Source organism: Oncorhynchus gorbuscha, linkage group LG12 (genome assembly GCF_021184085.1).
Source record: "Oncorhynchus gorbuscha isolate QuinsamMale2020 ecotype Even-year linkage group LG12, OgorEven_v1.0, whole genome shotgun sequence".
In the NCBI taxonomy this organism is placed as follows: domain Eukaryota; kingdom Metazoa; phylum Chordata; class Actinopteri; order Salmoniformes; family Salmonidae; genus Oncorhynchus; species Oncorhynchus gorbuscha.
Window position 1 is genome coordinate 66,712,586 of NC_060184.1, and position 13,480 is coordinate 66,726,065.

The following is a 13,480-nucleotide window of genomic DNA, read 5'->3' on the forward strand; positions in this document are numbered from 1 at the left end:
ATCCAGACCAAATTACTACAGAAAAAGGGAAACACAAAAAGACATGGCTACCTAAAGGGGAGTGTCTATGTGGTCACTGCATGACAGGGGAGGTAGAGACAGAGATGCACTTTTCCTCTACTGTGAGAAAAACTCCCAAATAAGATCATGTTTTTTAAGAAAATATCTCAATTAATTCCCATCTTCTATGCATGTATTAATGACATGAAACTTGGAATTATTCTGGGTGAGGGAGAAACAGCCAATATTACTGCCAGATATGTATATGATTGCTATAGAGAGACCTTTTTTTAACTAGACAAGTCAGTTAAGAATTGTATTTTATTTACAATGACGGCCTACCCCGGCCAAACCCTAACGACACTGGGCCAATTGTGCACCACCCTATGGGACCCCCAATCAGCTGGTTGTGATACAGCCTGGAATTGATTCAGGGTCTGTAGTGACGCCTCTCGCACTGAGATGCAGTGTGCCTTAGACCTCTGCACCACACGCTGAAGTATTTACTTTGTATATAACTTACTGGTAATACATAGTGCAACCAGAAGATTACACAATACAACAGCTGTGGTGTTGTACCTGTATACATGATTATATGTACTAGTATTATTATTACTACTGAAATGAATTTTATTTCATTATCCTTATTGCATTGTACTGTATTTACTGAAATGCTGTACCACTATACTGCTTTGGTAATATCTACAAATTGTATTTCATTCCAGTAAAGCAATCTGAATTTGAATTAGAGCGACAGAGAGAGAGAGAGAGAGAGAGAGAGAGAGAGAGAGAGAGAGAGAGAGAGAGAGAGAGAGAGAAGACAGTGAGAGAGAAGACGGAGTGAGAGAGAGAGAGAGAGAGAGAGAGAGAGAGAGAGAGAAAGAGAGAGAGAGAGAGAGAGAGAGAGAGAAGCCAGTGAGAGAGAAGACGGAGTGAGAGAGAGAGAGAGTAAGAGAGAAAGAGAGGAGAGAAGAGAGATGGATTATCAGTGTGTATCGGTCAAATCAATAAATTGATGAGATACATGAAATTCTTTCATTGATAAACATTAAAACAGATATGTATGAAAACACCCTCAAATAAAAGCTGACATTCTGTACCGCCACCTTCTGACAAACGTTATATCTCAAATATAAAATGCTAGCTAAGCACTTCACTGTCCAAATACATATGGAGGGGAGTGTACAAAAAGTAAAGTAACATCAAAGTGTTCCCCACCTGAGCAGACTGGGTGTGACCGTGATGAAGGTGTCAGCTGTAGATGAGCGTTCTCCACTCTGGACCGTGAGCATGAACCTGAACTGGTCAAAGTCCTGTTTCAGGAACCCCACTGGAAACACGATCACAGAGAAGGAGGTGGGCACATATTGGTCGAAACAGGAGCTGTCGATGGCACTGATTGGCTTACAGGTCCAGCTATAGCTGTAAGGGGGAGGGATTTAGTAACAGTAGAAAGGGTCCGTTTCATTAAATGGCCAATCCCAAAACAACCTCTAAGAGCAGTAGGTCTGGCCAACCTGTCTCCTGGAGAACGGGTGTGTATGTAGGCTTTTGTAGGCTACTGACAGACTGACAGCCAGTGTTACTGCTGTAGTTACCTGAGGTGGTTCATGGGGTAGTCGGGGTCATAGGAGAGTTGTCCGTTTAGGGAGATAATGCTGCTGTTTCTGCTGCTGAGGAACATGTTGGTGCCTCCATGGATGAAGGAGACCAGAGGACTGGGCACCACCTCCACACATACACTGTAATTACTGTACACCACACTGCCAACGATCTGGACCTACACACAACCACAGGACAACGTTATGATAACATAATTATAAAAACTATACTATTTTGCCAGGTTTTCAATGAAAAGGGCTAGCAACATACATATTGACAACATATAGTATTACAGAAAAACAGAATCTGTTTTGACTCCACTCACCTTGGCTGTAGCGGTGTAGATACCATAGTGTAGGAAGTAGCTGGGTAGGGTGATGCTCTGTCTGTCTGTGTGAACAGGAGGTAGAGGTACAGGCAGGCCTGTAGAGTTATACAAAGACCAGTTGTACTCCAGACCCTGGAACACATCACACTGGACCTCTGCCTCATACGTCACTCCCAGACCCACTGGCTCATACCTCCGTGCCTTGAGAGGAAAGGAGAGGGAATCTGGGGTCAGTCTGAATATGACCCTGTGTCTGTCAGTCCAAATCCTTATGCCAACAGGTCCAAACCTTCAGTCTCTCAGTAACACTCTTACCTGTATCTTGAGCGGTCCCATGTTTTTAACAGCTGGAGGTTTACAGGGGCGGTCGACCACAAACATCTGTGCGGTCAGGGAGGCAGAGCTGACCAGGTTAGACACGGTCACCTCAACCGTGAACTCTCCTGTCCTGCATGGGGAACAGTCACACACTTTGCCATGTTATGTCACATTCACCAAGACTGCAATCAGTTCACAATCAAGTGCAGGAGCAACACCATTGATTGGGTAGGACAATTATAGACTGCACCTTTAATAGAAGTTTCTAGAAGGTTCCATCTGACCTGTGGAATACATGCTGTTCTGTGTTCCCTCCCGTCCTGGAGGTTCCGTCTCCAAAGCTCCAGGAGTATGAAAGGTTGGTTCCAGAGTTGACCCTACAGGTGAAGCTGGCGGTGTGGTTCAGAACCACAGATGGCTGGAGGAGCAATCTGTTAGGACGCACAGCTCTCTGGACCAGGACAGGATGCACCTCGGAGGTGAAGGAGCTCAGTCCGTTGGAGGCTACCACCACCACACTGTACCTGGGAGGACAGGAAGGAGTAGACTAGATTTGTAAACCTGACAACTCTATAGGGTGTATTTGTTCAGGAAATATCAAACATGTGTGTGACCACGTGCCTACTGATTATGACTAATCACTGATTAATTGTGTTCATCAAAGAGATGAGTGAGAACCTGTCAGGTGTGTGGTATGTCTTTTTTAAGGAGCGTGACGTGGTCCGAAGGGGTCGGGAATCTCCAAAGTGCCAGAGGAATTCCACAGGGTCCGGTTCTTCTGTCCGGGCCAGGAATGTTATATCAGTGTTTGTGGCATACGCCTGCTTCTCTGTGTGGATACTCACAGCTGGGAAAGACAAATGACGTACGGGAAATAAATATTACATTTCATGAATGAATGATTTCAGAACGTACACTACCTGTTTCTGACATAGATAGGACGTCATATGTCATACGCACATTGCATCCGGTGCAGCACAGAGACGGGGACACAGTGGCTCACACTCCCCACTTTGTTCTCAGCCAACACACACACCTCAAATGCACCCAGAGACAGGAACACGTGGGACACTACAGCACCTGGAGACACACATACACAGATAAAGCACGCATAATTATATTCACACACACAGATAAAGCACCCAGAATTATATTCACACACACAGATAAAGCACGCAGAATTATATTCACACACACAGATAAAGCACCCAGAATTATATTCACACACACAGATAAAGCACGCAGAATTATATTCACACACACAGATAAAGCATACAGAATTATATTCACACACACAGATAAAGCACCCAGAATTATATTCACACACACAGATAAAGCATACAGAACTATATTCACACATAGATTCCAAACTGATTTGAGACAAATTTGGAAATGGATGAATTGTGAAGTTATTCAGTATTTTCCATAATCCATTTAGTCTGGTCTGTAAGTATGAGAACCTGTTATCACATCCAAGCCTGGTTTCTACCTGCATTGACATAGGTGGTCTGGTCTCCCATACTCCAGGTGTATGAGACATTAGTTCCCTGTTCTAACAGAGCCTCAAAGAGAACCACCTGGTTCTTATGAACCACACTTGAGTGGGCAGAGAGGTCTAGACCCGCTGGAACCTTCTCTACATAGAACACACGTTCCGTAGCCATACTTCTGTAGAACTCATTATAGGCCCACACTCTGATCTGGAACACTCCCTCTGGGAATGCAATAAAGATTCAACAGTTAGACAAATATTACGTTGTGTCCAAAATGTCTTCATGACGAATTTCAGGAGAATGTAAGGTATTGTTTTTATTTTTATTTCCATTTGCAAACATAATTACTTGTTTACCTTTAGTGAACTGGTGATAGGTGGATGCAGTATTTCCCAGCGAATGAGAGACACCGTTCACATATGAAGTTGGCAACCCGTCTCCGAAGTCAAAAACAAAATGGGCGCTGTGGGAGAAGGAGTGTCCTCTGAACAGGAGGAGGGACGTGGCGTAGGTCCCAACAGCCTGCAGGTGGAGCGCTGCCCTATCCGACCCAAATGGGTACTGGACCTGAACTTGACCCACGGGGCCATGAACCCTGACCTCTAGGTGTCGGCTGACTGAGGTGTGGCCCAGGAGACAGTAGGTTGTCACGGTAATGTTATACATCCCTGGAACAACTGCCTGGAGATGAAGGGAGCTCACACTGGTGTTCCTAGGACAGAGGGAGAGATGGACAGATGATGAAGAGATTGAGGGAGTGGTGTGGAGCGAGAGAGAGAGAGAGAGAGAGAGAGAGAGAGAGAGAGAGAGAGAGAGAGAGAGAGAGAGAGAGAGAGAGAGAGAGAGAGAGAGAGAGAGAAAGACAGACAGACAGACAGACAGACAGACAGACAGACAGACAGACAGACAGACAGACAGACAGACAGACAGACAGACAGACAGACAGACAGACAGACAGACAGACAGACAGACAGACAGACAGACAGACAGACAGACAGAAAAGGGAAAACATAAAACCAAACAGAGAGAGAAACAGTAGGGAGAAAACAAGGTTAAAAAAAAAGACTTTCTGTGACAGTAAATACTGTGACAGTAAATATCTTCAGGGGATAGACTTACCTGTCTGTGTGACTGTGAGTGGTGAATTCTGGGAGAGACACCTGCCACTCAAACACCATGGCCCCGCCTCTGACCACTAAAGCTGTTGCGTTGATGAAGTCAGCTAATCGGATCACGGCAGGTGTGGCCAACACTAAGAGGACGTCACCAATTGGCTCCTCCGTGGTTACCTCATGTGCTAATATCAAAGCTCCTGATTTAGAGGAAGTAAAAGTCAGCTAGAGGGTAGTTACTAGATGACCATGTTAGAGAGGACAGGGTAGTTACTAGATGACCATGTTAGAGAGGACAGGGTAGTTACTAGACAACCATGTTATAGAGGACAGGGTAGTTACTAGATGACCATGTTAGAGAGGACAGGGTAGTTACTAGATGACCATGTTAGAGAGGACAGGGTAGTTACTAGATGACCATGTTAGAGAGGATAGGGTAGTTACTAGATGACCATGTTAGAGAGGACAGGGTAGTTACTAGATGACCATGTTAGAGAGGACAGGGTAGTTACTAGACGACCATGTTAGAGAGGACAGGGTAGTTACTAGATGACCATGTTAGAGAGGACAGGGTAGTTACTAGATGACCATGTTAGAGAGGACAGGGTAGTTACTAGATGACCATGTTAGAGAGGACAGGGTAGTTACTAGATGACCATGTTAGAGAGGACAGGGTAGTTACTAGACAACCATGTTAGAGAGGACAGGGTAGTTACTAGATGACCATGTTAGAGAGGACAGGGTAGTTACTAGATGACCATGTTAGAGAGGACAGGGTAGTTACTAGACAACCATGTTAGAGAGGACAGGGTAGTTACTAGATGACCATGTTAGAGAGGACAGGGTAGTTACTAGATGACCATGTTAGAGAGGACAGGGTAGTTACTAGACAACCATGTTAGAGAGGACAGGGTAGTTACTAGATGACCATGTTAGAGAGGACAGGGTAGTTACTAGATGACCATGTTAGAGAGGACAGGGTAGTTACTAGACGACCATGTTAGAGAGGACAGGGTAGTTACTAGATGACCATGTTAGAGAGGACAGGGTAGTTACTAGATGACCATGTTAGAGAGGACAGGGTAGTTACTAGATGACCATGTTAGAGAGGACAGGGTAGTTACTAGATGACCATGTTAGAGAGGACAGGGTAGTTACTAGACAACCATGTTAGAGAGGACAGGGTAGTTACTAGATGACCATGTTAGAGAGGACAGGGTAGTTACTAGATGACCATGTTAGAGAGGACAGGGTAGTTACTAGACAACCATGTTAGAGAGGACAGGGTAGTTACTAGATGACCATGTTAGAGAGGACAGGGTAGTTACTAGATGACCATGTTAGAGAGGACAGGGTAGTTACTAGACAACCATGTTAGAGAGGACAGGGTAGTTACTAGATGACCATGTTAGAGAGGACAGGGTAGTTACTAGATGACCATGTTAGAGAGGACAGGGTAGTTACTAGATGACCATGTTAGAGAGGACAGGGTGGTTACTAGATGACCATGTTAGAGAGGACAGGGTAGTTACTAGATGACCATGTTAGAGAGGACAGGATAGTTACTAGATGACCATGTTAGAGAGGACAGGGTAGTTACTAGATGACCATGTTAGAGAGGACAGGGTAGTTACTAGATGACCATGTTAGAGAGGACAGGGTAGTTACTAGACAACCATGTTAGAGAGGACAGGGTAGTTACTAGATGACCATGTTAGAGAGGACAGGGTAGTTACTAGATGACCATGTTAGAGAGGACAGGGTAGTTACTAGATGACCATGTTAGAGAGGACAGGGTAGTTACTAGATGACCATGTTAGAGAGGACAGGGTAGTTACTAGATGACCATGTTAGAGAGGACAGGGTAGTTACTCGATGACCATGTTAGAGAGGACAGGGTAGTTACTAGATGACCATGTTAGAGAGGACAGGGTAGTTACTAGATGACCATGTTAGAGAGGACAGGGTAGTTACTAGATGACCATGTTAGAGAGGACAGGGTAGTTACTAGATGACCATGTTAGAGAGGACAGGGTAGTTACTAGACGACCATGTTAGAGAGGACAGGGTAGTTACTAGATGACCATGTTAGAGAGGACAGGGTAGTTACTAGATGACCATGTTAGAGAGGACAGGGTAGTTACTAGATGACCATGTTAGAGAGGACAGGATAGTAAAAATCCCTTAGCTTCCGTCCCCTGTAGTTTCTCCATGTAGTGAGAAGGAGCGAGGATCAGATTATCAGATGTGCTTGAGAGGAATTCCACTAAAACCTTATACAATTCTGATGTTGAAATACAGGTTTAGTTGGACAGCAATCAAGAATGCAGGAATTATTGGAGGGGGAAAGCCAGGTAAGGAACTTTTTAATGTTACTCTGCCCCAGTCTTAGCAGGTTATAATGTTACTCTTCCCCAGTCTTAGCAGGTTCTAATGTTACTCTGCCCCAGTCTTAGCAGGTTCTAATGTTACTCTGCCCCAGTCTTAGCAGTTTCTAATGTTACTCTGCCCCAGTCTTAGCAGGTTCTAATGTTACTCTGCCCCAGTCTTAGAAGTTTCTAATGTTACTCTGCTCCAGCCTTAGCAGTTCCTAATGTTACTCTGCCCCAGCCCTAGCAGTTTCTAATGTTACTCTGCCCCAGCCTTAGCAGTTTCTAATGTTACTCTGCCCCAGCCTTAGTAGTTTCTAATGTTACTCTGCCCCAGCCTTAGCTGTTTCTAATGTTACTCTGCCCCAGTCTTAGCAGTTTGTAATGTTACTCTGCCCCAGCCTTAGCAGTTTCTAATGTTACTCTGCCCCAGCCTTAGCAGTTTCTAATGTTACTCTGCCCCAGCCTTAGCAGTTTCTAATGTTACTCTGCCCCAGCCTTAGCTGTTTCTAATGTTACTCTGCCCCAGTCTTAGCAGTTTGTAATGTTACTCTGCCCCAGCCTTAGCCGTTTCTAATGTTACTCTGCCCCAGGTTTAGCAGTTTCTAATGTTACTCTGCCCCGGTCTTAGCAGTTTCTAATGTTACTCTGCTCCAGCCTTAGCAGTTTCTAATGTTACTCTGCCCCAGGCTTAGCAGTTTCTAATGTTACTCTGCCCCAGCCTTAGCAGTTTCTAATGTTACTCTGCCCCAGTCTTGGCAGTTTCTAATGTTAGTCTGCCCTAGCCTTAGCAGTTCCTAATGTTACTCTTCCCCAGCCTTAGCAGTTTCTAATGTTACTCTGCCCCAGCCTTAGCAGGTTCTAATGTTACTCTGCCCCAGCCTTAGCAGTTTCTAATGTTACTCTGCCCCAGTCTTAGCAGTTTCTAATGTTACTCTGCCCCAGCCTTAGCCGTTTCTAATGTTACTCTGCACCAGTCTTAGCAGTTTCTAAGGTTAGTCTGTTCCAGCCTCAGCAGTTTCTAATGTTACTCTGCCCCAGGCTTAGCAGTTTCTAATGTTACTCTGCCCCAGCCTTAGCAGGTTCTAATGTTACTCTGCCCCAGCCTTAGAAGTTTCTAATGTTACTCTGGCCCAGCCTTAGAAGTTTGTTATGTTAGTCTGCTCCAGGTTTAGCAGTTTCCAATGTTACTCTGCCCCAGCCTTAGCAGTTTCTAATGTTACTCTACTCCAGCCTTAGCCGTTTCTAATGTTACTCTGCCCCAGTCTTAGCAGTTTCTAATGTTACTCTGCCCCAGCCTTAGCAGTTTCTAATGTTACTCTGCCCCAGTCTTGGCAGTTTCTAATGTTACTCTGCCTAAGGCTTGGCAGTGTCCTTCTGTTCAGGCACACCATCTTAAAACAGTTGAAAAGCTTTAAACATTCGCACAAACATAGACATATTATCGTGAATCAGAGTAAAGTACTTGAGAATGACATTTTTCCTTACCATTTACCTTGGTACTGAGGGCTAGGCTCGGGCAGGTGACAGGTGGTAGAGTTATGTCCATGGTGACCGTGTGTGACCACTTTCTGACCAGCTGAACACACACGTTCACGGACCTGTTCTCAGAGGAGACTAGGTTCTCAGCTCTGACCTTAACCTCAGTGGTCCCAGTACAGTCAAACAACAAACCCACAGTCACCTCCTCCCCTGCTGTGTAGCTGTTGTTCTGGTACAGCACGGATGTGTTCGTTAACACCACCACAGACATGTTCGACCCTGTTGTGACGGTGAACAACGCTGCGGTCGGACAGTTGACCGTGACTACTCTTGGAATGTTCAACAAAAATTCTCCGACTGGATCTTGGACCAGGAAGTGTGTGTGGAAGCCAACCCAGCTGATTGGGTTGAAGGCTTTGACCGTGACCAGATAGGTCCCTGCGATCGAGAATGTCATGGTCACGGTCCAGCCCTCAGTGATCCTGTTGAGCACAGTAGTGTTGCCCCTAGCAACTGTCCAAAGCACCTTAGAACCCATGCGGTCAGCCTGGCTGGTGACCGTGAGGTTGAGTTCTGACCGTGACGGAACCACAGCGCTCCACGTTCCAGCCGGCCAGAGGGTGCGTATGCGGTCGTACACCACCAGGGGGCAAGGGAGACAGGCGGAGAGTAGCGGCACAGCAGAATCAGAGAGGGAGAAGACTGTGGCTGAGAGGGTATACTGTCCCACGGTGGAGGGGAGGGGGTAGTGCAGGTGGAACTGGAGGTGGCAGCTGGTCAGGCCATAGGAGGAGCAGAGGTGCAGGGGGCTAGAGAGCTGGGGGTAGGAGGACAGGGAGAGGGTGTGGGTGAATTGGAGGGACACGGTGTGATCGTCATTGTCATGACCATGGGTTTGGTTGTGGTTGAGTTCAAGCGCTAGAGTAAAGTTGTAGAAGTGGTCAAGTTCATGACTGTAGGTTTGATTTTGATTGAGGTAGTGATCTTCTGCTTGGTCATGGTTTTGATTGTTTTCATGGTCAGCATCGTCATGATTGAAGGTTTGGTTGAGGTTGTGGACATGGTCTTGGTTGACGCTGTGTTTTCCCTGGTAGGTCAGTGTGAGGTTGAGCATTAGGCTCTGTCTCTGCGTGGTGTAGAGCTGCAGGTCCACAGAAATGTTCTGACCAGCAGCCAGATGGTACCCAGACCGACTCTCCAGAGTCAAATCACACACAACACGCCTCACCACCGCCTGTACACAGAGAAAGAGCACCCCTATTACAAGTGGAGTCTGAAGAAATCAGGTAGAGCTATCAAACTGAATGTGTTACTCAATCCACCTGTAAAATGTTAACAGACTGTTTATAAGTTAGTGCTTACAGTGGCAGACTACTCACAATATGGATGGTTTTCTCAGTCCAGCCATATTTATTGGAAGCATTGACCTTGACAGTGTGAATCCCCTCAGTTTTAAACAGTTGGCTCTGAAAATACGGAATAGAGTCCAATTGTCATGATATCATAACAGTGAACGAAAAGTTTTGACCCCTAGAAAAGCCCAAGTCAGATGTGGTGTAAATCTCTCACCACAGTGCTGCTCAGACAATCAGAATCAGGAAGGCAGTCTAACTTTACATCCCTCCTCTTCCCCTCCTCTTCCTCTTCCTTTTCATTATCACTGATGAATCTCCAGTGGAACTTCACCCTGATTCCAGCTCCTACATATGCCTGGAGGGTGAGGGTATCACCCAGGTAGGCCTTCTCCAGAGTCCGGGATAGGGTGTCCTGGGCTGGGTAGGGCAGGCAGGAGGGGGTACCCCCTTGCCCCTGGACCAGGCTGACCTCCAACCCCTCTGGAGAGGGACGAAAGACGGAGAGATAGAGGGAGGAGAAGAGCTGGGAGAGGAGGTTGGAGACTGAGATCTCTAGAGAGAGAGGGAGAGGGGAGATTGTGAGATGTAACATTTCTTATTCCCATTAATATAAAATAAAACATCTATTTGTTTTTGACATACTAATTTGGTATGTTCCAGGGTTTTCCAGCATCCAATCAGAGGAGAAGGTGAAGAAGCCATCGTCCTGGACGATGACGCTGTGTGAACTTTGACCTTTGTGGGCCTTCCCACTGAATTGAACATCCACAGATGATAGGTTCTCTCCTTCCAGGCCATATATCCCTGACAACCATACAACAGTCCAATCACAAACAACAAAAAACACATCAACTAATCTGTCAATTTTGAGGTTATTCATATGTAATTACTATTTTACACTCTAACTTCTATAAAACCAGGCAAATAGTTGATTGATAAAACATTTAACTAACCTGTAGGCTGAGTGGGAGGAGCCGCCAGGTATCCAGAAACCTCCAAGAGGAAAGGCTTCCCAGCATGCACTGTGTCAGTCAGTACTTCCAGGCTGACATTCCGGATGTAAGGCCCCAGTGTTCTGTATACAGCCAACATGTCCTTCCCATCTCCACACGGCAGACAGACAGAGTCACAACACCTGCAGACAGATAGGGTATACATACAGTAGGTATCAGAGATGCTTGAATTAACATACAGTACCCAGCGGCCTAGGCAATAGTTTTGTATGTAAAAATAGGAGACAATGAATCTAAACTTCTCCTGGGTATATTCACGTTTCAAGTTTCAAGTTTAATTGACATCATGTAATATACATTTCACTCACTAGGGCTCTCACAATCAAAACAGCATAAAATATATATCTCACCACCCTGTAGAGTTGTTTTGTGGAACTGTGTCTGACTCCCCTTTAGTAGAGATGTCTGGACACTCCCTGGCCACAAGCCCTTCCATCCCATAATGACCACAGTAACACGTCTCTCCCGACAACGTTGCCACATCGTACCTGCAACATACAGGAAAAAATAATTACAGGTTTAGTTGTCTGATTACTTTTAAATCTCTCTAGCTCTCTCACGCTCCCTCGTTCTCTTTCTCTCTCTCCCTCTCTCTGTCTCCCTCTCTCTATCTGAAGAAAGTCTGTGGTTTAGGAATGTGTAGACATGCCTTACAGATGATTTGTCTTCCCTTCATTCAGGACACCATGCCTGCTTAGTGAAAATGTAACTCAAAAACATCTTACACGGCATTGGTAGCAAGGGGATGTTTCTATGTATCCACATTAAGGATGCATGTCAAGTGCATCACAAGAGGTGTTTTTAATTTGTCATGTTTCTATCAAACATTATACAGTTTGTGAATCTTTTTTTTTTTTAAGTAGGCTTTATTTTCTGTGGTGATATAAAAGTACAATAACTCCCTCTCTTACCCGCCATCCAGACAGCCCTGTGAGCAGGTGATGGGGTGGAGTCCTTGACAATCCGGGGCTTTAGACAGACCACTGGCCGGTCCAGCAGAACTGTTGTTATAACACCCCACAAACCACTGCAACACTGGGTTACAGAATAACAGGCAAGACACAAAAGGTCAGATTGTTTATTTGATCCAATTGGTTTACTTTAAGTGGTTGTGTAGTCAATTATATTAAAATTACTTACATAAATGAATGCAATTTAAAACACTGAGGCCTGTAACAACTACACAAATGGTCATTCTTTGACAAAAATGGTTTAGTAAAACACCAGGCGTTTTATTGCAAAATAATCTAGGTGAATGAATCACTTGTTTTCCGTGTTAGTGGCCTGTCGTTTGGATTAATTGTATAGACGACAGCTGGGCTGTTTTTATTGCCTTAGGCCTTATTGTAAAAGCTTTTAAAAATGCCTACCTTTTCCTGAAATGGTTTCAATAGCTCCGTTGACAACAAACGCGTAAATGCAAACTATAAACGTTTGTGTGCATAAGAAATGCATTTTCCATTTGTCTGCCTTCGTTGGTGGATCTGCGTCAGATCGGGCGGACTGGCTGCAGTAAAAGAGATGCAGCGAGATGGAGATGAAGAACTGAAGAGGCTGTAGCTAAAAGTTAAGGTGGGCGTGTTTTCACGTTAATAAGAAATGAGAACAGGTAACAGCTGCAACCCCGAACCCACTGTATGCGGAGTGAGAAACAGAATACACACTGGTGTGAGAAAATGTATGAAAGAGTGAAACAAACGATTTCACTAAGGAAGAGAGAAAGCATCCCTTTGTACGATCATTTACAATTCTCTTAACTGGGAGCAGATTGCAGAGAATGCGCACGTGCACACACACTTTTATAATTAGCATTCCTGCAACTGGCAGTCAACCTTCACACAATCATCTATAGTCATAGTTAGACTACATTGCCCTGCAGTCATTGCAAGTCAATACCTGCCACTACACAGGCCTTCATGTGCATGCCACATCTGGTCAGCAGGGTTGTTAGCGTCATTATGGTATTAATAAGCCTATGAACGATATTGACTTACTAAATTGCAGGATATGTGTTCTCTGTCAAGAATACGACTCTTCATGCACCATGCAAACACTGTGTAATAGGATTGTAAAAGCCAGTAGTCCTCATGTACTCTAGCCATGTTGCATGGTGGACTGTGCTTGTTGAGTTACAGTAATTGTACAGTAACATGGTGCATCCTTATGCACAGGCCAGAATCTGTATTGCCTTCAGAAAGTATTCACACCCTTTGACCTTTTACATATTTTGTTATGTAACAAAGTGGGATTCAAATGTATTTAATTGTCGCTTTTGGCCAATGATCTACACAAATACTTGTAAGAATGTAAGAAAAATACAACTCTAATATATCTTGATTAGATCAGTATTCACCCTCCTGGCCTCCCGAGTGGCGCAGTGGTCTAAGTCACCTCAAGCATTGCAATGC

At 44.9% G+C, this 13,480-nt stretch overlaps 1 protein-coding gene across 1 annotated transcript in view; it reads right to left on the minus strand.

Moving 5' to 3' along the window:
- LOC123990405 (polycystic kidney disease 1 like 1) overlaps positions 1–11,551 on the minus strand; it is a 53,882-nt gene extending 42,331 nt beyond the window's left edge. The window contains exons 1-16 of the mRNA XM_046290959.1: positions 11,423–11,551; positions 11,013–11,194; positions 10,702–10,863; positions 10,274–10,611; positions 10,084–10,170; positions 8,711–9,938; positions 4,861–5,053; positions 4,098–4,453; positions 3,738–3,962; positions 3,209–3,328; positions 2,927–3,095; positions 2,533–2,772; positions 2,246–2,378; positions 1,928–2,131; positions 1,599–1,780; positions 1,219–1,422 (exon numbers count right to left, since the gene is read on the minus strand). Of these exons, the coding sequence (XP_046146915.1) occupies positions 1,219–1,422; positions 1,599–1,780; positions 1,928–2,131; positions 2,246–2,378; positions 2,533–2,772; positions 2,927–3,095; positions 3,209–3,328; positions 3,738–3,962; positions 4,098–4,453; positions 4,861–5,053; positions 8,711–9,938; positions 10,084–10,170; positions 10,274–10,611; positions 10,702–10,863; positions 11,013–11,194; positions 11,423–11,508 (4,109 nt within the window). The 5' untranslated portion in view covers positions 11,509–11,551. The remainder of the gene's footprint in view (positions 1–1,218; positions 1,423–1,598; positions 1,781–1,927; positions 2,132–2,245; positions 2,379–2,532; positions 2,773–2,926; positions 3,096–3,208; positions 3,329–3,737; positions 3,963–4,097; positions 4,454–4,860; positions 5,054–8,710; positions 9,939–10,083; positions 10,171–10,273; positions 10,612–10,701; positions 10,864–11,012; positions 11,195–11,422) is intronic.
- Positions 11,552–13,480: the final 1,929 nt, after the last annotated feature.